This window comes from Odocoileus virginianus, chromosome 9, assembly GCF_023699985.2.
Source record: "Odocoileus virginianus isolate 20LAN1187 ecotype Illinois chromosome 9, Ovbor_1.2, whole genome shotgun sequence".
In the NCBI taxonomy this organism is placed as follows: Eukaryota; Metazoa; Chordata; class Mammalia; order Artiodactyla; family Cervidae; genus Odocoileus; species Odocoileus virginianus.
The window spans coordinates 76,174,859-76,197,623 of NC_069682.1; the positions used below are offsets into that span (position 1 = coordinate 76,174,859).

At 45.2% G+C, this 22,765-nt stretch overlaps 1 protein-coding gene and 1 long non-coding RNA gene across 10 annotated transcripts in view; one reads left to right on the plus strand and one right to left on the minus strand.

Annotated features, from left to right (window-relative positions):
• Nucleotides 1–606: 606 nt before the first annotated feature.
• BCAS1 (brain enriched myelin associated protein 1) overlaps nucleotides 607–22,765 on the minus strand; it is a 101,494-nt gene continuing 79,335 nt past the window's right edge. For 4 of the 9 annotated variants that reach the window (XM_070472785.1, XM_070472784.1, XM_070472782.1 and 1 more), the window contains 2 exons: nucleotides 3,022–3,285; nucleotides 607–1,618 (listed from right to left, as the gene is read on the minus strand). In XM_070472785.1, the coding sequence (XP_070328886.1) occupies nucleotides 1,544–1,618; nucleotides 3,022–3,285 (339 nt within the window). In that variant the 3' untranslated portion in view covers nucleotides 607–1,543. Of the gene's footprint in view, nucleotides 1,619–3,021; nucleotides 3,286–9,572; nucleotides 9,639–16,143; nucleotides 16,318–22,765 lie in introns of all 9 variants that reach the window. The other 5 variants (XM_070472783.1, XM_070472779.1, XM_020914353.2 and 2 more) reach the window with 2 other exon arrangements.
• Nucleotides 10,728–15,373, plus strand: LOC139036810 (uncharacterized). Its single transcript, XR_011489677.1, has 3 exons — nucleotides 10,728–11,138; nucleotides 14,060–14,156; nucleotides 14,796–15,373. It is a non-coding gene; the product is annotated as an uncharacterized lncRNA (long non-coding RNA).

Sequence of the window (22,765 nt, forward strand, 5' to 3'; positions counted from 1 at the left end):
TTCTCAGCTCAACTGTAGAAGTTTGCCTAGCCCAACAACTCCCACGGTGGTCCATGACTCACCAACAAGGGGACAAAGGCCAGCCTCCTTGCCTGTAGGTAGACCCAGCTTTGTGGTGCGAATCCTGCTCCAGGGCCCCCTGGGAGACAGAACGGAACTCCGTTCCAGCTGAGACCAGATCCTGCCTGGACCTCCTCTTCCCGCCTTCGGGCTCTGAATCTCTGTCAGTGTGGCCAGAGGCAGTGTGTGTATATCATACATATGTGTGTGCGCGTGCATATGTGCAAATATACACGTGCACACATTTGCACATGCACACGCCTGCGTATGAGGAAATCGAGGAAGATCTGGGAGAGGAAATAAGATGCATGGGCAGCATCGATTTTCTGACATGGAAGATAAAGGCAGCTCAGACACAGCACGAGACCGGCTTTAAAAGCTGAACATTAAAAGATCGTTTAGATGTCAATGTATTTTTTTTTTATTAAATCAGAAAAAGATACAGTATATATCAGTCGATCATATGGCTGGGTTTTGAGCTACATTTTAATACACCATGGTCCTATGTACTCCTCTGTACAAGTATTAAAAAAAAAAACTCAGGTGTTTGAATAATCTGTAAATTTTTATTATTAACTGGGGTTATGGGAGGGTTTTATCAGAGCACATCCTGAGAACATTAGGAAATTACAGACAGACTTGAGATAAGTGTCAGACAGAACAGATGAAGCAAGCCCCTCAGCCATCTGAGAAACATTAATAATGTAAGATTGCAGAGACCAAATCTTTGTTAGGGATACGGGATGCGGGACGAAAACGGAGAACTTGGCGCCCCCTAGTGTTTCAAAAATAAACTAGCAACGTCTTTTATTTGGTTTGGTTTGGGTTTTTTTTTGTTTTTAAGTTGTAATCCTCGCCCTTGTCACTGAGCCTCAAAAAGCAACTGTTTTCCCAAATCATGTCAAGGCCTCTCCAGTCAGTCTTTCCGCTCTCGTCAATAACGTTCAAGGGCCCTATTTGAAAAACTACTCTTATCCATTCCTTTGTCATTCCCCACACATTCCATTCCAGAAAATTGGCAACCTCCCAACAACCCACAGCCCACGTTCTCCCTCCTTGAAACGTGAACTTAAACAAATGGATTTTCGCCTCTCCTCTCCAAGCCGAGAGGATGAGCACGCCTAGACTGCAAAGCTTAATTCCTTCCAGCAGTCTTTTCCCTTCTGCAACTTACTTGCCCCTGGCCTTTTTTCTAACGTAGCCAGAATGCAGTCCTCTGCCCCTCCCCCGCCCGGCGAGGTGCGCCTCTTCGGACCTGGCGGTTAACCTGCTCAGCCATCGTTACAGTTGTTTACCGGGGAAGACTGGACCAGAGACGCAAATAATACACCTCAATATACAGCAGCTCAGGCTTAGCTCGGAGGCAGACTTTCATTGGATGGCCATCAGAAGAAAAAATACACACATGGAGAGGGTTTGGGGGGAGATGAGTCGGGAGGAGACATCTCGGTCGCGGAACCTGGCGGGAGCCGTGAAGATTTGTTTACTTGGATTTGCCCACTGGTCCGATGGACACGGGGTCTGTTTGCACCTGAGCGTCCAACATCCGCTTCGGTCCCTGGAGGAAATACAAAAGAAGGTGAAGATCTGTAGTATCAACAACGATCGCCAGTTATGTAGCACTTTATGCCAGGTGCCGTCCTCAATAAATGCGCCGGATTCGGGGGTGGCGGGTAAGAGAACAGTCTCCGGCCAGCGCCCGAGTTCCATGCGTGTGTATATTCCTCTCCAGCTTTGTGAAATCTTGGACAGATGACTGAACCCTCTGTGCTTCAGTTTCCTCATCTTTAGAATAAAGGTGATGACATTTATCTCAGAGGGTTGTTCCGAGACAAAGTGAGGCCTGCTTATGATGCACTAAGAACAGTACCGCGGGGGGGCGGGGCGCGGCGCGGAAAACCGTCCACAGTCAGAGCCAATTTCCATCAACCCTCTATCCACTTTCTAACCATACTGGCTGTTTGCCTTCCTTACAAAACGTATCTGCAGAGTTTTCATGTTAACACCAAGTGGGCTGCTTTCTATCTAAATCCAAGCAGCACATACAGAAGGAGGAGGAAGGGGCCAGAAGGAAGGAAGTCACCAGGGGGGCAAAGGTCACACGGGGAGTGGCTGGCGGCGCAGCTTCCGGGGAGGAGCCTGGGCTGGGCGGGGCTGAGGGCGGCCGGAAGCTCCTTTTCCGGAGGGGACGAGGCGGCAATGGTTCCCTGGCTGGTGACAAGCCCTACTAGCATTGCCCTCTCAGGAGAGGGGTCGGGCAGCCCCCGGGGAAATGTGCCTGGCCTGGAAGCCCCCGGGCCTTGACTGGATCCTTGCAAAGTGGCAGGAAAGCCCTCCCTTCTTCTCCACCACTGCTGGCCTTTCGGAACAACAGGAAGATGGAGGAACTGAGGAAGAAGCATTTCCACCCCAAATGGATGCTGCCATCATCACAGAGGTGATGAATGCAAGGAAGCCTGGCCTCAGAGAGCGCGCTCAGTGGCGTGAACTAGACTTGGTGCCCACCCGCCGCTCACCGTCTCTGCAGGCGTCACGGTGCCACAGCGCATCAGCTCTCCAGGGCCGTCCGAGCAGTGTGCTGCCTGACTTTCTGCCGTGGCCCCTCTCTGGCCACTTCTGCTCTTTAGCAGCAGAACAGCCCCTGAAGGCTGTAAGCAAGGGGCCAGCGTTTCCGCGCTGGGCAGTTTTAAGAGCTTCCTCTCCACGTGGGAGTGGGCCAGGACCCTGCACAGCCGGCCTGAGCTGCCCCCTGCGCGAAACGGAGCTCCTCCCATCTGCCCCGCGTCAGCATCCCACCCGCCTGCAGGCGCCGGGCTTTCTGCCCCTGGCACCCAGCAGGCGCTCAGGGCTTGTGTGGCACAGGTCCGGCCACCTGGTGGCCAGCCAGCCGGTTGCCTTTGGAGGCGGGACCCACAGCCGGGGCCCAAAAGCCCCGAGAGGGGAGGCGCCCCGTCTACGCACCAGGCCCTTGAAGAATCCCCCGAGGGACTGCCGCCGCTTCTCGGGTCTCTTCTGGGACTTGTCCCCGTTCGGCAGCGAGTTCGCCTCCACGGCAGCTGGCTCCACGCCCGGGGCCGGCTCTTTGGCTTCCTGCTTGATGCCCTTCTGCTTGTTGGTCTCCGCGGCTGCCTTCTTGTCCTTGGACGGGCCCTCTTTGCCCTTCTGGCCTGCAGCTGCCGCTTCTGGCTGTGGTGGAGCAACCACCTTCTCCGTGGGGTCCGAGGTCTAGAGCAAGTTCAAACAAAGTGCATTTTTAGTGGCGGCAAGACAACGCCCAGGAGCAGGTGAATGAATACGTTAAGACAGATATGTTCAAAGGCTGGATGGTGTCTATGTGCTTGTGAGTCCTGGGTGAGACGGAAGAAAATAAGAAAAGTTGTGTAATACTTTTCATGGTATGAAGTCAGAGCAGGGACATTTATTTACCAATCTGATCGTTCATTCATTGATGAATGCTTCCCCAGCAAGCGTTTTTTACTCCTTCTAGAACTAGAAGCTGTTCCTTGGAGAACCACCCTTCTCTCTGGTTTATTCCCTGTGGTTTTCACACACTAATTTCATCCTTGGACAAGGACACATGACCCAGACCTGGCCAACCAGAGCATTGTGTATGACTGGGCTGCTGGGATTGGTTCAGACTGGCCAAACACAGCTAAACCTGAGCTGATATCAAAGATATGCTAAAACAACCAAGAGAGAGGTCTGTTCCCTTTCCTTTGAGCTGGAAGCTATGAAGATAAAAGTCTGGAGTATCAAGAACCCTCACCATTTCTAGGAAAAAATCTGCTTGAAAGAGAAACCCGTGGACACAGAGGCAAAGCAGAGATGAGAGCTGAAAGAGAGAAAGGGAGAAAGACCCCATGTATCGCTGCCATCACACTGACCCTGGATCTAGTTGTTCCTGAAGCCCCTTTTCTCATGCAGCCAGCTGTGAGAGGGTTTCTCCCACGTGCACCACATGTGACTTTTCTTGGGTTCGCCTGCTCTTCTCTGCGTGACTGTCTCCCTTAATCTCTGGTGTGACACTGCCATTGCATAAAACAGCAGTAAAAGAAGGTAGTTGTTTTATTGGTAGTTTTGAATGGACATCTTTTCATGGTAAAGTGCCATGTTTGCAATCCTACTTAGTTCCTATGGTTTGAAGGAATGAGGCTGTAAAATCCAAAATTCTAGGTAAATTACAGATGACCAAAAATCTGTTAGCAAGTAAAAGCCTTTTCCCCATAGTTTACTTGAACTGAAATGACGCTGGGGGCCATACAGATAGAATAAAAACGTGAAAGAGGCTAAGGGTTAGGATAATTAAGTGGTGACCTTATTTCCCCACTTGTAAAAGGCTGACTTTATTTTTGGGGGGCTCCAAAATCACTGCAGATGGTGATTGCAGCCATGAAATGAAAAGATGCTTACTCCTTGGAAGGAAAGTTATGACCAACCTAGACAGCATATTAAAAAGTAGAGACATTACTTTGCCAACAAAGGTCCATCTAGTCAAGGCTATGGTTTTTCTAGTAGTCATGTATGGATGTGAGAGCTGGACTATAAAGAAAGCTGAGCGCGGAAGAATTGATGCTTTTCAACTGTGGTGTTAGAGAAGACTCTTGAGAGTCCCTTGGACTGCAAGGAGATCCAACCAGTCCATCCTAAAGGAGATCCATCCTGGGTGTTCATTGGAAGGACTGATGTTGAAGCTGAAACTCCAATACTTTGGCCACCTCTTGCGAAGAGCTGACTCATTGGAAAAGACCCTGGTGCTGGGAGGGATTGGGGGCAGGAGGAGAAGGGGATGACAGAGGATGAGATGGTTGGATGGCGTCACTGACTCGATAGGCATGAGTTTGAGTAAACTCCGGGAGTTGGTGATGGACAGGGAGGCCTGGCGTGCTGTGGTTCATGGGGTTGCAAAGAGCCGGACATGACTGAGGGACTGAACTGAACTGAAAAACAACCTAACGCCAAAGAATTATTTTTCTAGTGTAAGAAGAACAGTTCAAGCAATGCTGGCCTAAATGTTGGGGAGACAGATCGGAGTAGGGGGGACTATGGTGAGCTGAATGTCACATGCCTTGTTTAAAAGGGCAACAGCTGCTCAGATCCACCAAAGATATGATTAGGTTACAGCCTGGCACTGTCAGATCTATCGTTTTTCAGTGGAAACTTGACATCGAATTATGGTAAATGCAAAATATGTTCATTTAAAAACACTGACAGCAGAAGCTTTAAAGCCCTGTTGACAGCAAACAACCACAACGCAATTATTCCTGTGGCTTCATTTGGCCCACTGGATACACACGCACAGCTTATGATTCATAAAACTTACGTCACAGAGTTCTATGCAAAGTGGCAGTTTTGATTCAGAAGCCAGAAAGTAATCATTTCACATCAGTGGATCAAACACACCCCTTAGACATGAGCAAGAAGACAGAGAAAAACTGCCCGGTCCTGAGGCTCCCCCAGACTGCAGCAGCCTGGAGGAAGGGATTCCTCGGAGCAGAGCCGCGGGCATCCAGGGCTCCCCGAGAAGCTGCATACAAGCACACCTCCTGTCGGATCCCAGCTGCCTAAGTCGTGGCGGGTGCTAAGATGTCAAGTATAACAGGCACCCAGAGCAGACACTCGCCTCAGAAGGAGACAGACACCCCCAGCACGCTGCTCTGCCGAAGGGCAGAGACCAGCGGCCCTGCCACCCCTGTTCCCACACCCCTTTGCTGGCTTTGCCCCACAAAGGATTTCAAGACACGGCGTGTAGCTGAGCGCTCAGTGTCTGGGGCCAGGGGAACACAGCGTGGCTCTGGCTTCACCGCATCCTTGCTGTGTGACCGGGAATAAGCGGCGTGACGGCTCAGCTTCCTCTTCTGGATGGGGTAACAGTAACGACAACACAGTCGTACCTCCCGGCACTGCCAGGACCACAGCAGCTGGTGACGGGAAGTCCCCGGAGGACAGGCCGTCTGGGTGCCGGACATAAAGGGAGCCACTGCCCTGGTCTGTCTGGGAGTGCAGTCGTCCCAGGACGTGGGCCTTAACAGCTTTAAAGCCAGGTCGTGTCTGGCTCTCTGCGACCCCACGGACTGCAGCCCGCCAGGCTCCTCCCTCCGTGGGATTCTCCAGGCAAGACTACTGGAGTGGGTTGTCATTTCCTCCTCCAGGGGATCTTCTCGGCCCAGGGATCGAACCCACGTCTCTAGCGTCTCTTGCATTGCAGGTGGATTCTTTACCGCTAGCGCCACGTGGGAAGCCCCCAAATCAGGAAAGTCCTGCAAACTGGGATGAACTGGTCCTCCTGGCTTAACACTCAGCGGTGACTTTGAGGGACGGTGGGTCCGAGTGCCAGGTACAGAGGAGGTGCTCAGGAAGTGTTTGCTGGGTCAGGTGCCCCTGTGTCTCACCGGCCTCGTCCCAGCCCTGTTCATCCTGCTGCAGCCACCGGGGGCTTTTCTCCCTTGCACAAGCCGACTCTGAAAGCAGAGCCTGCTCCTGGCTGCGCTGCTGCTCGGGCTGTCTCAGGGCTTCAGGGGCCGCATCTTTCCCGTCAGGTCTCAGCCCAGCTGTGCTCCTTGGAGACGCAGTCCCAGCAGAGTTTGAGGAAGCCTGACCACTTCTTGGGGAACACTGCTGAGTTTTCTTTATATGTGGGGGTTCTTTGCTCATGTGGAAGTGTTCTGACTCCCTCTGATGGAAGGGAAGCTCTAGAAGGATAAGACCCCTCTGTGTTCCTTCCATCACTTTATCTCCAGCACCTCACCTGACACATGGTAAGTCTGGAATGAATGGCCAGCAACCGGCCTTCCCAGTGTTCCCAAAATATTTCCCTTAGCACGTCACTCAGGTGTGAAGTGGGGAGTCCCCACAAACAGCTCTCCTTTGACACTGATTTTTTTTCAAGAAGGGAGCTTTCAGTGGGCCCTATTTACCACATGGTTATGCCATCCCTATTAGCTTAATTAAAAAAAAATAGAAGCTAAATTCTGGAAGCAATACATGGCTGAGTCCTTTCTTTCAAGATGAGCTAAGAACAGTGTATGATTGCTTTGTCATGAAATGCAGAAGATTTAGAACCTTTGCTTGGTGTTTGACCCTATACATTCTGAAAATTTATAACAAAAATTGTTCACATCTGAATCATTTGAGTGTGCCCCCTCCTAGAACCCAGGGACGCTGGCAGGAAGCTGGAGGACAAGATCATCGGAAGGTCCCATTTGATTCAGACACTGGAAGCCACCCAGGCTGGGAATTCCTTGTGCTTTCTGTTTGTGGAAGCATCAGTTAAGGCTTTTCTAACACAGAGAGGGAAAATCTAAAAGGAGCAGAGAATGTCTACCCCTCCTTCTAAAATTAAACTAAGCATTTGTCATCTCCCAATACTACACACAAATCTTCTCATGTCTGTATCCAAGACCCTGGAAAACAGAATTCTCAAAACATTCCTAGATGAGTGTAAATAGAAAGACATTTCCAGCTCATTCAGATTTCCAATGACTACAGTCAGATTTTAGAATCAAAATGATGGGCCTAACTGTTTCACTGTCAGATTCCAGACAAAATGTACAAACATATTTAAATATTCCATAGTGAATAACAGACGTTTATCATGTTTCCAAGACAGTAACCTTTGGGATTTTTAGTTCCAAAGGGGTCTATAATATAGGTTTGGAGGAGGGGTGGGCATAGTAGTCAGTTTAAAGAAAAAAGATGAAAATAATCTGAGTGCTGTAAAAGGCAATATATTCCATGTCGAAATGTGTAAGAGAAACCAACTATTATAGAAAGAAATAATAAATTATTTAGTAATTTCTTGAATGTGTGTGTATGATATGAACAACATTACAGGGCAGTAAATTATCGTCAGAGGCCATAATACTAATGAAACAGCAGCAAAAGCTGTTATATGGCTTTATATGTTGAAGTCCTAATCCCCAGTGTGAAAGTGTGTGGAGTAAGGAAGAATCAGGTTGGCCAAACATTCATTTGAATGTTTGTCTGAATGAACTTTTTGGCCAGCCCAATAATTAAGGCTAATTGAGGTAATAAGAATGGGGCCCTGATTCAACAGGGTCAGTGTCTTTGTGAGAAGAGACACCAAGACGCTCGTTCTCTCTCCTCTCCGTGGTGTTCTGTTACGGCAGCTCATGCTGTTAGACAGCAACTAAAATTCACTGAATCCTCTCTACCAGGAATGTTCTAAGCGCTTCACACGTACACTGTGAAGTCGTGGCTGACTCTGTGCGACCCCGTCCCTGGGATTCTCCAGGCAAGAACACTGGAGTGGGTTGCCATTTCCTTCTCCAATGCATGAAAGTGAAAAGTGAAAGTGAAGTCGCTCAGTCATGTCTGACTCTTCGCGACCCCATGGACTGCAGCCCACCAGGCTCCTCTGTCCATGGGATTTTCCAGGCAAGAGTCCTGGAGTGGGGTGCCACTGCCTTCTCCGTTCACATGTATAGATTCATCTAAATATGACAGTCCTATAAAGCAGTACATTTCTTAGCCCCATTATAGAGACGAGGAAACTGAGGCCTGGAGGGATTGTTAATTTGCCTTTAGTCACACAATCAAAAAACAGCTGAGCCAGGATTCACACCCAGACAGTTTGAAGCCTGCAGCCCGTACTCCTAACCATGTCTCCGTATTGCCAAAATTAGAAGAATATTTGATGATATTTTTTTGGAGGTATATTTCTAAGTTAAGAAAGAGTGCAGATTATAAAATAGGATGTTGAGCATGAAATGATTCCCACTGGGGGAACAAAAAGGATGTATATAGTTATACAAACAGAGCTATTTCCTTAGGATAGAGAAAATGACAGACACCACCCCCTGACCCCATGTCTTTCACTGGCCTGCTCCAGAAACAGCTGCTACTATGTACCAGGCACCATGCCGTGTGAAAAAAACAGGACAGGTCCCTGGTCCCTGCCTTGCTCCCCAAGCGCTCCAGACAGCGGTGGGAGGGGGAAGGGGAGACAGATGATTAACGGACAAATGACTGACTGCAATGTGTGGTAAGTGCCATGAAGTAAAGGCGCGAGGTGCAGTGATGATGGGTGGAAAGGGAACAGTTTTTGAGGAGGTGACGTTTAAGCCCAGATGTGAAGAACAAGGAGGAATTCTCCACATGTAGAGAGAAGAGCCTGTGTGAGGCTTCACAGTAAGAAGCAGCTGAGGAACGCCAGCTTGTCCGTCAAAGTATTTGGAGTAAAGAATTAAGGCTAATTAATGTCATAAAGATGGGGTCCTCAACTAACAGAATTAGTGTCTTTGTAAGAAGAGAAATCAACACACTCACTTTCTCTCCTCTCTCTGGTACCGTATGGTAGCTCATGCTGATAAACACAGTAATGAACATTTATTATGTCTTCAAAGTCTAAGATGGTGCCTGGTATATAGTAGGTGTCCGACCTGGAGATGTCAGACGTGTTGGCTGTGGTTGAGAACTCATTGGATATGAGGCTCGAAAGAACCAAGAACATAGCAGCTAAACCCACCACCGAACCGAGCTTACAGATCACTTACTTGGTAGCCGGAGTCTTTCCCATTTATTTCTTCAGAGTGGGTGATCCCTCCATCCCCTTTCACTGACTAAAATAACAAACAGACAATGGCCTTTCAGCGACCACAAGCACAGCAACAGGGAAAATGCAAGGGAGGTTCTGAAACGGATGACCTTAGTCTTTCATCGCTGAGATGCAAGGTCAAGATAAATGGAAGACCAATGAGAAACGCATTACTCACGAGACGTACATTTTCCATGGAGTCGGTAACCAGAGTCTGATTAAATTCAAGTGTTGGTCTCCAAAAACAACAATAAAAATCTTAAATCCTGAGATTATGTTATTCTGGGATAAATAAGTGATGATGAAAATCCTGATGCTGGAAGCAGAACATGGGACATACGGAATATATGAAAAAATACATGAAGTGCTAAACCGTTGGCAGCTATCCGTTGGTGACACTTAGGTGCTGGGTGTTTTGGCGGTTACTTTCTGCCCCTTGGAGAGAGATGGGTTATGTTGCACATTCTCTTTTCCAAACGTTTAGCACCCCCGCCGTGGCCAGTGGCATCAGGGACGTGCTGAATGGGGTTGAAGTCACAGCTTTGGCTCCTTAAACCGACAATCTAAACCAGAGGTTCTACCAGTGTGATACTGGCACCAGCCGCTTCAGCGTCTCCTGAGAGCTGTCCAGCCCAAAGGCAAATGGGGGTCTATTCTCTGCGCACACGTTAGACCCGTTCAGGTGGAAGCTGGCTTTCTTCTCCCTCTAGGTTTCTTGCATGGTTCTACAAGGCCCATCTTGAGAACAGTTAGCAGGGAAAAGGGTTCTTGGTTATTATTTTGCTCCCTACAACCAGCTCCTTCAGGTCTCCCCTGGAAGTCTGACCACTTTGGGGGTTCCCGGGGCCTCTAGAACTCAGGCTGTGTTGTCACTGACCCTCCTACTCAAACACGCTCCATGGTGTCCTTTAGAACACAGAGCCCTGCCTTCATGAATGCTGAAGGCAAAAGCCAACCAAAGTGCTTTTTTAAAGGAAAACCTGAATGGACATTAGGAGTCATGTTGCATCCCCCTAGGACAGAGATTTTTAACTTCCCTAAATTTAATTGTCTCAATTTGCTAGTGCTAGGTGCCTGCCACTTTAAGACTTAGATCTGCCTTCCGCTCCCCTTCCCTGCTAGCCTTTGGTGGGAGCTGGGGGAGGGGGCCTTGGATTGAATCTGCGGGTTCCCTTGGCAGTAGTGGATCTAGGCTACCATCCTGAAAACAGACTCTCATGATGCCAGGGAAATCACTGCAAAGAAGTTCAAAGTCTAAAAAAAGTAAAGGAGACTGCCTGGAGCTTTTTTATGATTGTTCTCGGCTCTTCATTTTGAGGCATAGTTTAGTAGTCTAGTTGCTCAGTCGTGTCGGACCCTTGCGACCCCATGGTCTGTAGCCCTCCAGGCTCTTCTGTCCATGGGATTTCCCAGGCAAGAATACTGTAGTGGGTTGCCATTTCCTTCTCCAGAGGGTCTTCCCGACCCAGGGATCAAACCCGAGCCTCCTTTATCGACTGAGCTACCAAGCTGCATTTATGAAAAGGTAACTGTATGGTGAGTTTAGACGAAGAGTCTTGTTAAGTCTGTCTGCGGTCTCTTCAACATCACCAGGCACTGACAATTACTTCCCTGCTCTCTCTCTCCCTTCCTTCTCCTCCTCTCTCTCTCTCTCTCTCCCCCCCTCTTGCATTCTTTCCACCCTCTCTCTTTCCTCTCGGCAGAGCTCTCTTTCAGCGATAAATTAAAATAGTTCCTGTTGGGCTTTGTACTCAAAGGGCCATAACCACAGCAGCTTATTTTTCCCCCAGCTGTCAAAAATAACAGACTTGCTGTTTCAAGAGATGAAAAAATCCTTTCAGAGACTATTTAGTACTTTAAAGAACAGTCTGAAGACTATTAAGTAATTTCGGAGATTTCCCAGTGTGATATTATTGAGCAACTTTCTTTACAAAGTTTATTTTTATTCATGGGAATCAAAGAGAAGCATCTCAGGGCTTGGATTCACAACCAAGCCTTGCATGTTAATAAAATCACTTTTTAAATGTCTTTCATTGTGCCATGCATGACTATAGCTTCATTCTCTGAAGAATGTTTGAAGCATCTCTGATATATATCACTTATTCAAAATCCTAGTGGAAACGTTTGGTGGTCAGTTCCCATCTCTTTGAAAGGAATGCAAATGTATTTTGATAAAGATCTACTTCAACTGAAGTTGATATTTAAAAGAAGAATTGGGATGACATTTTATTTTAGTGAGTACAATAGCCTGATTGTTGACTAAATCAGCCTCATTACAACGGATTCAAGGAACTGGACCTGCTAGAAAGCTCCAGGATAAACAAAGGTTTTGAGTCCAACCTTTGTGTTTTACTAAGAGGCTCACTTGGAATGGAATTGAACAATTCAGGCAAAATGGCACAGCCAACGTAAATCTCATTTTAGTGGCAAGTGACACATTCAGAAAACTTGTGTCCAAGCTTTACGAAAGTCATTGATTAATTCTCTTATCTTTTGCTTTGTCGTATTTTCAGGTAAGTGTCATTTCAGGTGAGCCCAACACTTAAAAATGGTGTTTCCACAGAGAACATAAATAAGAAAATCACAAAAGTGGACCTTTGGCTGTTCTGTCTGCTGTTAAAAAAAAACAGCTCCCAGAAGCAGAGAGAACCAGGGCGAGCTTTGGAAGCAACGAAAGCCAAGTGTGCGTTCTGCCTCTGCCGGTCACAGCTCCGCGACCTTGGGCAGAGCCTTCAGTACCCCCATTTGCACAGTGGGGCAGTAAGAGGTTTGCTGGCAGGGCCTTTGTGTTATAAATGAGTTAATGCACGCATGTGCTTGGCACAGGACTGCCTACATAATTTGCATGCAATAAACAAACGGCAGCTATTATTATTACTATTAATAGCTGAGACCTGCCAAATGACTACAGAGTCCCTGGTGAAGATGGGAATTGCCCAAAACAAATGCTACTTTAAAAAACCTTTCCTTAAAGAACAACTTGGTATTCATATTTTAATACTTGGGAGGAATCCAAGATTAAAAACTTTGGCTAAAAGACTCCTGTGTTTTGTTTTAGAGTTATCCTTACAAACAAGTCTTTTTTTTTCCATGAGACAGTCCATGTCAGCAGGTTTTCTTAGACTTCCTAGATTGATGCAATTAACAAAACCCCTCTGATTTCACGACTGTCTCATTTGGACATTTAATTTTCCCAATATTAAAGTTTAGGAGTCTTTCTTATCTAAGCCTGAGACGGTTATTCCAACAGAGAGTTTCTTACAAAATCAATGGTCTAAAGAAAGAGACAGGAGGAGGATTAAAGGAAACACTGACAATAGTTTGCAGGAGAAAGCACTTTTCAAGTATAAGGTGTTATTAATATTGACAAAGTGAAAATCTACATCTTTATACTTCCATCTACCACCTTTCTGGTTTCATCTGCCCACCTGGTTTGTGGGTACCTGAATACAGTTCTCTACCCACTCACTTTGTAAAAATACCCTAGTGCTTCAAATAGCCAATTTTTTGACACACCGTTGAATTAATACACATAAGAATTGCTTTCTATTTAGGGTGTGACAGATGTCTTAGCTATTCCTCGCAAATATTTCGGAAGTCTGTAGGAGCCCATAGGATTTTTGTAAAGTGCTACATCGACATGTGTTCAATGCGATTTCAGGATGTAGATGACTCTATTTTCTTTTCCTTGAGATATAATTATTTGAAAAATGATTTTTATGAAAGAATAATGTCTGGGGAAAAAATCTCTTTAGAAATCAACTGGGCAATGCATTTATTAAAAAAAAAATTCAACCAAGAGGTACTTTGCCATGAGATAGTAAAATATGCTATCTGAAAGAAATTTAAGGGATGTGAAGACTAGAAAGTAGAAAATCAATGGTCAGATGAATTGAAACCCTGATTACAAAATGAGGGTGATGTATTTGCAACTGAGTTTTCTCTTCTATTAAAGTCAATTATTTTAAAAAATGTATTTATTTTTAATTAAAGGATGATTGCATTACTATATTGGCTCATTAAAGTCAATTAATATTAAAAACTATATTCTGCTAAAAATACCTGAAGTCAGTTTAAAATATTTACTTATTAAATGATAATGCTTAGGCACATACTCAAAAAAAAAAAAAAAAGAAAAATCCCATAGTGATGGGCCAGATGCTGTCTATCTCCAAGCCCTGAGAGAAGATTTTAATTTTACTTACAAAAGTCCAAAGACTTTTGTTTGGAAGCCATGAAATGTTAACTGGAAGTGTATCCTGAAACTAACTGCTAAAGCCATCTTGCAGGAGTGTACTCCATGGGGATATTAACACCTGTGCAGAAAATAGGTTATAATGATGTTCATGCATTTTGGTGAAGCAGCTGAGATTGTGAGCGAAGATACATGGTATGTGCTCACTGAATGTGGCATAGACGTCAAAATAAATCTGTTTTCTTTACTAGGTTTTGTTCTCCGTGAGGACGGGGGCCACATCTGTTTACGCTCACTGTTGCCTTTCTGCTGCCTGTAATATTGTGGGGACTTAATGATGTTTGCTGAGTAAGTGAATAAATGAAATGCAGAAAGTTGGCAAGAAAGCAAAGTCCATCAACAGAGCAAAGGCTCGTCAGAACATGATAATATAATGATAATTCAGTATATTTCTATATGTATATTTATATGTAATGATGATTCAGTATATTTATATATATTCAGTATAATCATGATAATTCAGTAATGTCAATGAACAATGAGGATATCTGGAATTTTAGGGGAAACCCCAATCATGATGGAAGCTTAGGGGTTTGAACACTAAAAGGAGGCACTAATATTCAAATTCCCAGGTCTAACCTTTTTAATGGGAAACAGAAAATAAGAATAATGGACACTATGAGACCTGATGCTATGAATTGACTGAGGGTTACTTAGGGGAAATTATGTCCTTTTCTACCTCATCCCTATCCTGCAGAAAATCGATTCCAAGGGACTTTTATTTCCAATTTGTTCCCCTAACAGTTCAGACTTACAGTTTCTACTGCTATAAAACATCCCCAAACATCTAGTGGACAACTCTGGAGGATGAGTTTAAACAGGGGACCTCACTTGAATTCAAGGATGTGTTTGGAATGGATGCAGTGGGTGGTTGAGAGGTCTTTCATGCTTTATCTGGAGTCCCTCATATCTTTCTCTCTTTTAAAGGAAGAAGTCTCATGTCAATTATTTGGAAGACAAGGCCATTCTGTTTTCCTTTCCTTTTTTTTGTATCTTTCAGCTCCATCCAGAAATGAGAAAGCTGGATCACCCTCAGTGTTATGATGAGTTATTTGGGGATCCCATTTGTAATTCAGATGGGCTGCCAGAAAGAGGCCAAATGTTCTTTTCCTTCCTGATGTCATGTACAAATTGATTTAAAAATCTCAAATCTCAATGCCCGTTTTCAGTGCCAAATTGCAGAATAACTGGCCAGGAATATAGATGGGGTTCCAGTCATGCAGATTGCCCACTACTTCTTACTCCATGAGGATTCGGCAATAAAAGAAAATGATTCCCATCAGCAATTTCTGACAGTGATTTTTAATATGTCTCATCTCCCACTGGCAAGGGTTTTGTTCTGTTTTGTTTTGCGGACTAGAAAGAATTCCTTAACAGGTTGAGCTTGTGAAATTAGAGAGTTGCTTTCTCAAAGGATTAAATTCCCAAATACTCCTGGAAATAAAGGCACACTATAATGAAATTCTTGCTTTTCATTAAAACGGAATTAAACCAATGACCTTTTACATGTTTTTTTTTTTTGTGTGTGTGTGTGTATTCCAAACAATTGGGGTTTGATTGCATTATATAAGTTCCTGAATGTTTAGATATTTAATATACATAACTCTTTATAGATGCCCAAAGATGTCTGCCCACATTCTTTCTATGCTATAGAAGTTAAGAACGGCAAATTTGCCAACTAAATTACACATGCTATTAGGAAACTGTCATTTCCTTTCATATCATATCCTGTCTGGAATTGTCTATAAACCGGCTTTGCCCAAATTTGTGTCACTCACACATCCCCTTCAAAAGTTTTCCAACATCAAAATATAAATTGAACTATTTATTACTCAATCCTTTAAAAACACCTTATGTGCTTTATGGAAGTAAAAAACATATTTTCAAAGGAAACTGCATATTATTACCATAACGAGGAAAGCAGAATCGCTTGCCAAACACAGAAGGAAACTTTTAAAAATAAATAAAATTAGAAGTATATAAGATAATTTCCAGGCGGTTACTGCTGGCTGCCCCGGCTCAGGAGCCTAGGTGAGCTCTTCCTTTGTTAAGAAGGAAGTTAGCAGGGGTTGAGGGTTAAGGAAAATGAGCAACGAAGAGACATTCTCTGTGATTGAACCAGCAGGACGAAAGGGAATTTTCTCTGCACAGTTGGCATTTAGTTGATATTCCCTCCATACTACCTAGAGCCCTGGCTAACCTCCTGCCTCGGGCTCCTGGACCTCAGAAGCTGGCGCGGGCATTCCCGTTCCCCTGGACCGGAGGCAGAGCTTACCATCTGTCTGAGGAGCGCCAGCAGGGAGGGCCTGGAGGCCTTGCGGTCCCCTCTCCCGGGCGTCTCTTCTGCAGGCTCAGGTGTGCGCTCTCCGTCGTCTCTGAGACCCACCGTTTGCAAGGCTGCTTCTACTTCCTCAGACTTTGCAGCCTCCACTGGTGATTCACACACCACCTGGATCGTTTGGCCAGGTGATGAGGCAGTGGGGGGAAAAAAAAATCCCCAGACATGTTTTATAAAGTGGGGTCCTGGTTGTCCCCTCACCCACGGGGCTGCTGCAGATCGGAGCCTAGAGCCATTTCTACACGGGCACGGCGTTAGAAAGTAACCCGGCACACCGCGTGCTCTCCAAAGACATGGACTCAGAAGAGGCAGACTTCCTGCCCGGTGAGTTCAGCCGCAGGCTTTGGCTAAGGACCCCCTTTTAGGAAAGGCCCTTCAGGGCACAGGCAGCACCTTTTCCACTCTATTAGACCCTCTTAGACTCATCTGGGCTCCCGTCAGGGTGAGTCACACCTGGCTTACGTGGAACCCGGGCATCGTTGTCCTAACTTGAGGATGGCAGCAGGGATGGTCCCCACTGCACAGCCCAGCTCCCCACCGCTGGAGAGAAGCCACCCTCTTTGCGGAAAGGATGGCGGGAAGACCTCTCATGCATGGCCGTGACTTCCTCATCACCATTGCCCACTCCTCCTCAGACGAGCCATTTGTCCCTGTTGCTTAACTGAAGTTCCTGCTCTCAGAAGCAGGATGAACTGGACAAAGGAACTCTAAGCTCGCAGGGTCCTCAGTGAGCTGTCCGAGCGGCTGGGCAGCAGCGGGGCTGAGACAGAAGCCCTGCCCTCAGACGACTCACTGGAGCCCCGACTCCAAACCTGCCTGTCTGCACTGCCTCCCTCCCTCTGCACTGTGCTCCTTACACCTGGGGCGGCTTTTGTGTCTGCATTTAGGACAGAGTTAACAGGCCTGGAGAGAGTTTTATAGCTTCCTTTTTGTTTCCGCAGGCAGGGGTTGGCAAACTTCTACCAAATTCTTCCCAGAGTCTGCTTGGGGATGGCCCCGGAGCTAAGAATAGATTCTACATTTTTAAAGGGTTGGAAAAATTGTTTAAAAAGATGAAAAAATTGGCAACAGAAACTCTATGTAGCCGGCAAAATCTGAAACATTTACTATCTGGCCCTTTCCACAAACACTTGCCATCTCTGCCTCAGAGAGAAGTCTCTAGAGCCAATGGCATCTCTGCATTTGTTTTGGCTGGTACCAGACCCCCAGCTTCCTCCAAATCCTTTTCTTGCTGTTAGGGTTGAGGGGAAGGGAACAGAAACATTTCCAGAAACAACAGCATGATTGTGGAGAAAATATTTTCCTTTCTTCATGCAGAAAATATCACTGGTTTGTAAATAACCCAAATGATCTGAATTGAGAAGGACCCTTCCTTCTATATCGTCAGTTGAAGCAAGAAGGCATCCATCAACAAATCAACATACAGACACATCCTAAAACATGGCAATTAAATCACAGCACTCTCTCCCCACCTTCCATTTCTTAAGGTATTGACGAGTTTCAGCATTTCTCTTTTGCAATCTAAGATCTAGTCGGGGAATTATAAAGTCTAAAGTCCCAGAATGCACGGTAGGTGACGTCAGCATGGACTGACCAGGGGTGAGACAAAAGCAGTGGTGGGCGCTCTGGCAAACGAAAGCTAAGTTGTCCCATCAGAAGATGTTAAGAGACTGAAAGGGCTGTGCTGGCCAACAAAGCCTGTTTGAACGAGGTTTCTGCTGCTGGGGTGCTGAACTTTGACCCAGGCCTGCCTTTAGGAAACCACACATTGACTAGGGCAAAAAAAGAGCCTGGATTGGTGGTCAAGTGTGGTCCTGGATTTCCACATCCGGGACTGATTTAATCCAATTTCATTTCTGTAAAGTAAGTTCCAGCCCGAGAGCTGGCAGTCTGCTACAGTGACTGAGGGCAGGTCCAGCGCCAGCCGGCCTGGGCCTAGGTCTAGACTCCGCCCTCCAGGGGCGCTAATCCAAGGTTCCTGCACCTTCGTCTTCTCATTTCTTGATGGGGATAGTACACACATCAGAAAGTTGTCTTGAGAATTAAATCAGGCAACGTATTTAAAGTTCTTAGAACTGCGCCTGGCACACAGTAAGCATTCAGCGAGTACCAGTGGTTGTCACTTTGAGAGCATGGGCACGAATTATCTGAAATCGCCCACCATGCACGCATCCATTATTTAGAAAAGATATCAACAACTCTCTCTTATTATGTCAGATGTACAAGGTGTTTTTAATGTTGCCTCAGTAAAGGGTTACTGAGCTACTGGGGACAGCTCAGTCTCGTTTACAGATGAAGCATCTGAATGAGTGAATGATATAGTCAGTATCATACCAACAGGTAATTAGCCATTTCAATGAGGATGGAGCTGTTTACCAGTAATCAAATATCTAATAGTGTCTTAACAAATAACAGTATGGAACAGGATGTTATGGGGTTGGTTTGGTGGCTCCACAAAGTTTCTAAGAACCTGGCTTCTTGCTATCCTCTGACTCTGCCATCCTTGGATTTTCATCCTTTTATTTGCTACCTCATTGATATAAAGTAGTTGCCACAATCTCAGGCATCACATCCTCAACCCAATGTCCTAAGAAGGGAGGAAGGTCACAACAAAAAATTTTCTCCAAGTGAATTTCTGTATTTTGATCCTCTAACGCAGAGTACATCTCATTGGCCAAACGTAGGTTACATCCTTATCCCTAGGTTAATTATTGCTGAAGAAAATGGGATTTGGTTTAGACAAATCGCAACCAAATAGTTGGGGCTGTGGTAGTGACCAACCTTACCTAATATCAAGGGGAAAGGGTGCAGGAATGAGAAATGGCCCTTAGGTAGGTAATGAACAGAGTCTGACTCACTGACTCTGGGTTTAGAATTTTTGTGTCGTTGAAGAAGCAAGTTATCTGTGTGTGTGTGTGTGTGTGTGTGTGTAGGGATGAAAGGGACAATTACTCATATGATAAAATGACTATATGGCAATAACTTTGTAAATCAACTTTATTTGAGTGCCAATGGCTTCTTTCTGGGCCTTTCCAAATGTCAAGAGGTGTCAACTTATAAATCCTAGCCCACAGTCCATTCTTCCAAACACAACTATTTCAGTAGGGAAAAAAAAGACTTCTAGAGACTCTCATTAGCTTTGAAGTCAGGCCAAGAAGTTGGCTTTCAGCAGCCAAGGGGGGAAAAAAGATCCATCAGCATCCAATGTGGAAATCTAGAAGGATTTGAGCTAAGTGAGGATCTTATTTACATATACAGACACGAGAATTTGATTTTTATTTGGATAGTTTTCTAATTTCTTTCAAGGCCAGAGCTTTGGAAAAAATGATATTCCTTATTCAGAATATATGACTGCATTTGTACATTTTAACTTTGGGTGTAATGGGCATAGTGAAAACCGGATTTATACTATATTTTAGAATTAAATCTCCTTTGCTTGATTTCAGCTGTTGTTCAGTTGCTAAGCCCAGTGCCTTGCGACCCCATGGACTGTAGCTCACCAGGCTTCTCTGTCCATAGGGTCATGTCCAGGCAGGCATACTGGTGTGGGTTGCCGTTTCCTTCTGCACGGGATCTTCCCAGACCAGGGATTGAACCCACATCTTCTGCATTGGCAGGTGGATTCTTTACCACTGTGCTATCAGGGAAGCCCCTGACTTCAGTAGGGGATGTTATATGTCGGATGATGGCCAGCATGACTAACACAGGAAATACACATTCAGCAAAAGGCTTCACTTTTGCCTCTAATATTATACCATATTTACTCTTGAAATTTGGTTTATATAGTTTTTACTAGAGCTATGAGGGTTAGAAACTGATTTATAGCAAAACAGATTTCCTGCACTTAAACTCCACCTATGCCATGATAATATTGACAATTTTTATTTTAGATTTTTTTTTAGATCCTTTCTGATTTGATTTATAACCTGATTATTTGATTGCAAAGACATTCTAGAGATTTTATTTTTATACCCAACTCACAGCTGATACACAGCATAAATGGGGGGAAGAAAGGACTTTTGCTACTGAAAACCACTGGCATTGGGGCTCGGTCGTTACTGCAGCGCAATCTGGCAGATGCTGACTGATAAAGCACGTGAACCCATTGAAGTCAATGAAAAAGAACAAATTCCAGGGCATGTAGGGTTGCTGCCGGACGGGTCTCTCCTTTGTCCTGCCCTGGCTGACATGATGCTGAAAACCTGAGGAAGGAGCCAGGCCTGGAAGGTGGAGCCAAGGGAGGGCCTGAGGGCCAGCAAACCTCACTTTCTTTTTCTCCAGGGAGAGCTGGGTGTGCCCTCCCTTGCAGCTGACGAGTTCGTCACTAAGAGAAAAACAGCAGACCTACCCGTTCCCCTGACCTTGGAGCTTATAGGGAAGGAAAGCTGTTCCCCCGTCATGAGTTAGAACACTACCTCAGGTTAACCAGTGTTCCAGACTTTTTCAGATTATTCAAAGGATTCAATATTCTCTGTAATCGGGATAAATAAAAACTTTCCCCTGATAGAACCAGAGGTTTATTCTATGAAAAGAGTTAATTGGTTTCAAAAACCTTATTTTTTCTTTTCATGAAAAAATTTGAAATCCCTCTGATTTGTGCTGACTGATAGATCAATTTTGGGAACTCGCGGTAGAGATATTTTTTAAAAGTAAACTCAACCACATTTTAGCCGTAAGAAGTTGCGAGTGAAAAGGCTCTTGTAATGTGGTTAAATGACACCTATTTGTCCCATTCTAAAAGTTTACAGTACAGTCCATTGCTTTGACTAACACCACCTCTTTTACTCAGGAGAAGGAAATTAAACTGATTGTTTTTCATACATCTTCACTCCATGTGGACACCGAGTCAGCTGTGAGCTGTGTAATTTCGCAAGGAAATAGAAACCCTGATCGCTGGGAAGCGCCCACTTACTGATGCTACACCACGTGTACACTGACTTCCTGCAAAACGCCCTGGGCTGACTCCACTCTGCCCCCTGCGGCACGAACGCAGCACAGGAAGGAAGGTGTCTGTGTTCTAAAAAAACTTTATCTATAAATGCCGAAATCTGAATTTAGTATAATTTTCATATATCACAAAATATTCTTCTTCTCCTTTTTTTCCCCAACCATTCAAAATGTAAGAACCATTCTTATTTAGCTTGTGGGGCATATAAACACAGGTGATGGGCTGGATTTGGCCCGTGAACTATAGTTTGCCAACCCCTGAATTACTGAGTTCTTTTGTGTTTCAGGCATTATTCATGTAATTCTCACAAGAATCCTTACAAGGGGTAGGTCATATTATTATGGCCACTTAAGAGATGAGGAAACTGAGGTCCAAAAGGTAGCATAGCCTGGGGGTAATGGGGCCAAGATCACAACGTATTTACCTTATTCTTTTCAACTAGCAGTCAATTAGAGATGAAATGTGGAATCTTAAAATGAGAACATTATTGGTAGGGCTAAGCAATTTAAAGCATTTAAAAATGCTTCTTTATTTTCTTGAAAAAACATTTTGCATTTGCTTGCATCTCTATCTGACTTTGTGTTATCTCTTGGTATCAGTCATTTAACTCTAATTCATGTTATTTTTCTGTTCTAAATTTCACAGTAGAAAGTGAGGCCCTGTCTATTTGCCTGTTAGAGATCTACCCTGCATTTGCATATGCAAGCTGCAAGACACATGGGATTCCTGGGATAGGCAACTACACACAGACATACAAAAAGACGTTTCACTTCAAAAAGCATGGAACTTGGAAGCTAACAGATGCTTTGGATTTAACCTGCAGCTTTTAAATGTAAAGTTCCTGGGAAGAAGACTGATGGAGTTCCCCCTTGTAGGGTGCTGAAACAGAGAGTTGGGCTTTCTAGAAAATACCCAGTAAACTCATGAGAATTTCCTGCAATTACAAGAGTCCTGAGGTTTACGAGCTAGTAGATTTGGCTCCAGAAAGGGGGAGGGAGAAGGAGGGGAGAGAGAGAAGTAAGGAGGAAGGAAAGAGGGAGACAGAAGGAGGGAAGGAGGAGAGAGAAAGAAGCAACAGCAGCAACAACGCGGATTCCAAAGCGCTCTCTCCCACCGAGAATCACGACATAGCCATTTCAATTTTTACTCCACATCACAGACAGCATTTCTGGACATATTTGGATTTTCAACTTCTGCTCAGTTCCAGCAATTAAATGAAAGTGAAAACACAAGCCCCGTCCATGGCAAGCAAACAAGAGACACCGCGCGGAAGAGCCAAACATATTTTGCTTTGGCCAAATAATAGCGATCAGTTTCTATCTTAAGGAGCTGTGAGCTTACACAGCCCACTTATAACATTTTTTCCAAAGACTGCACTTCTTTTAGAGCAGCCAGCTGCTGCTTTGGGTCTGACACTCACAAAGCCAATTTGTTCATCTCCCTGGAAGATGTTTTGTAATGATACATTTATGTGATGGCTTACACGGAGCCATCTTCTTAGACACGAATGCACTGTCTTGAAAGTCTTGACCATCATTCTTGGAAATTAAAGGCCCCAAAGAGAGTGAGGTTCAACTTGTGTCTGTCAAGTGCAGACCCAAGGAGTCAGCT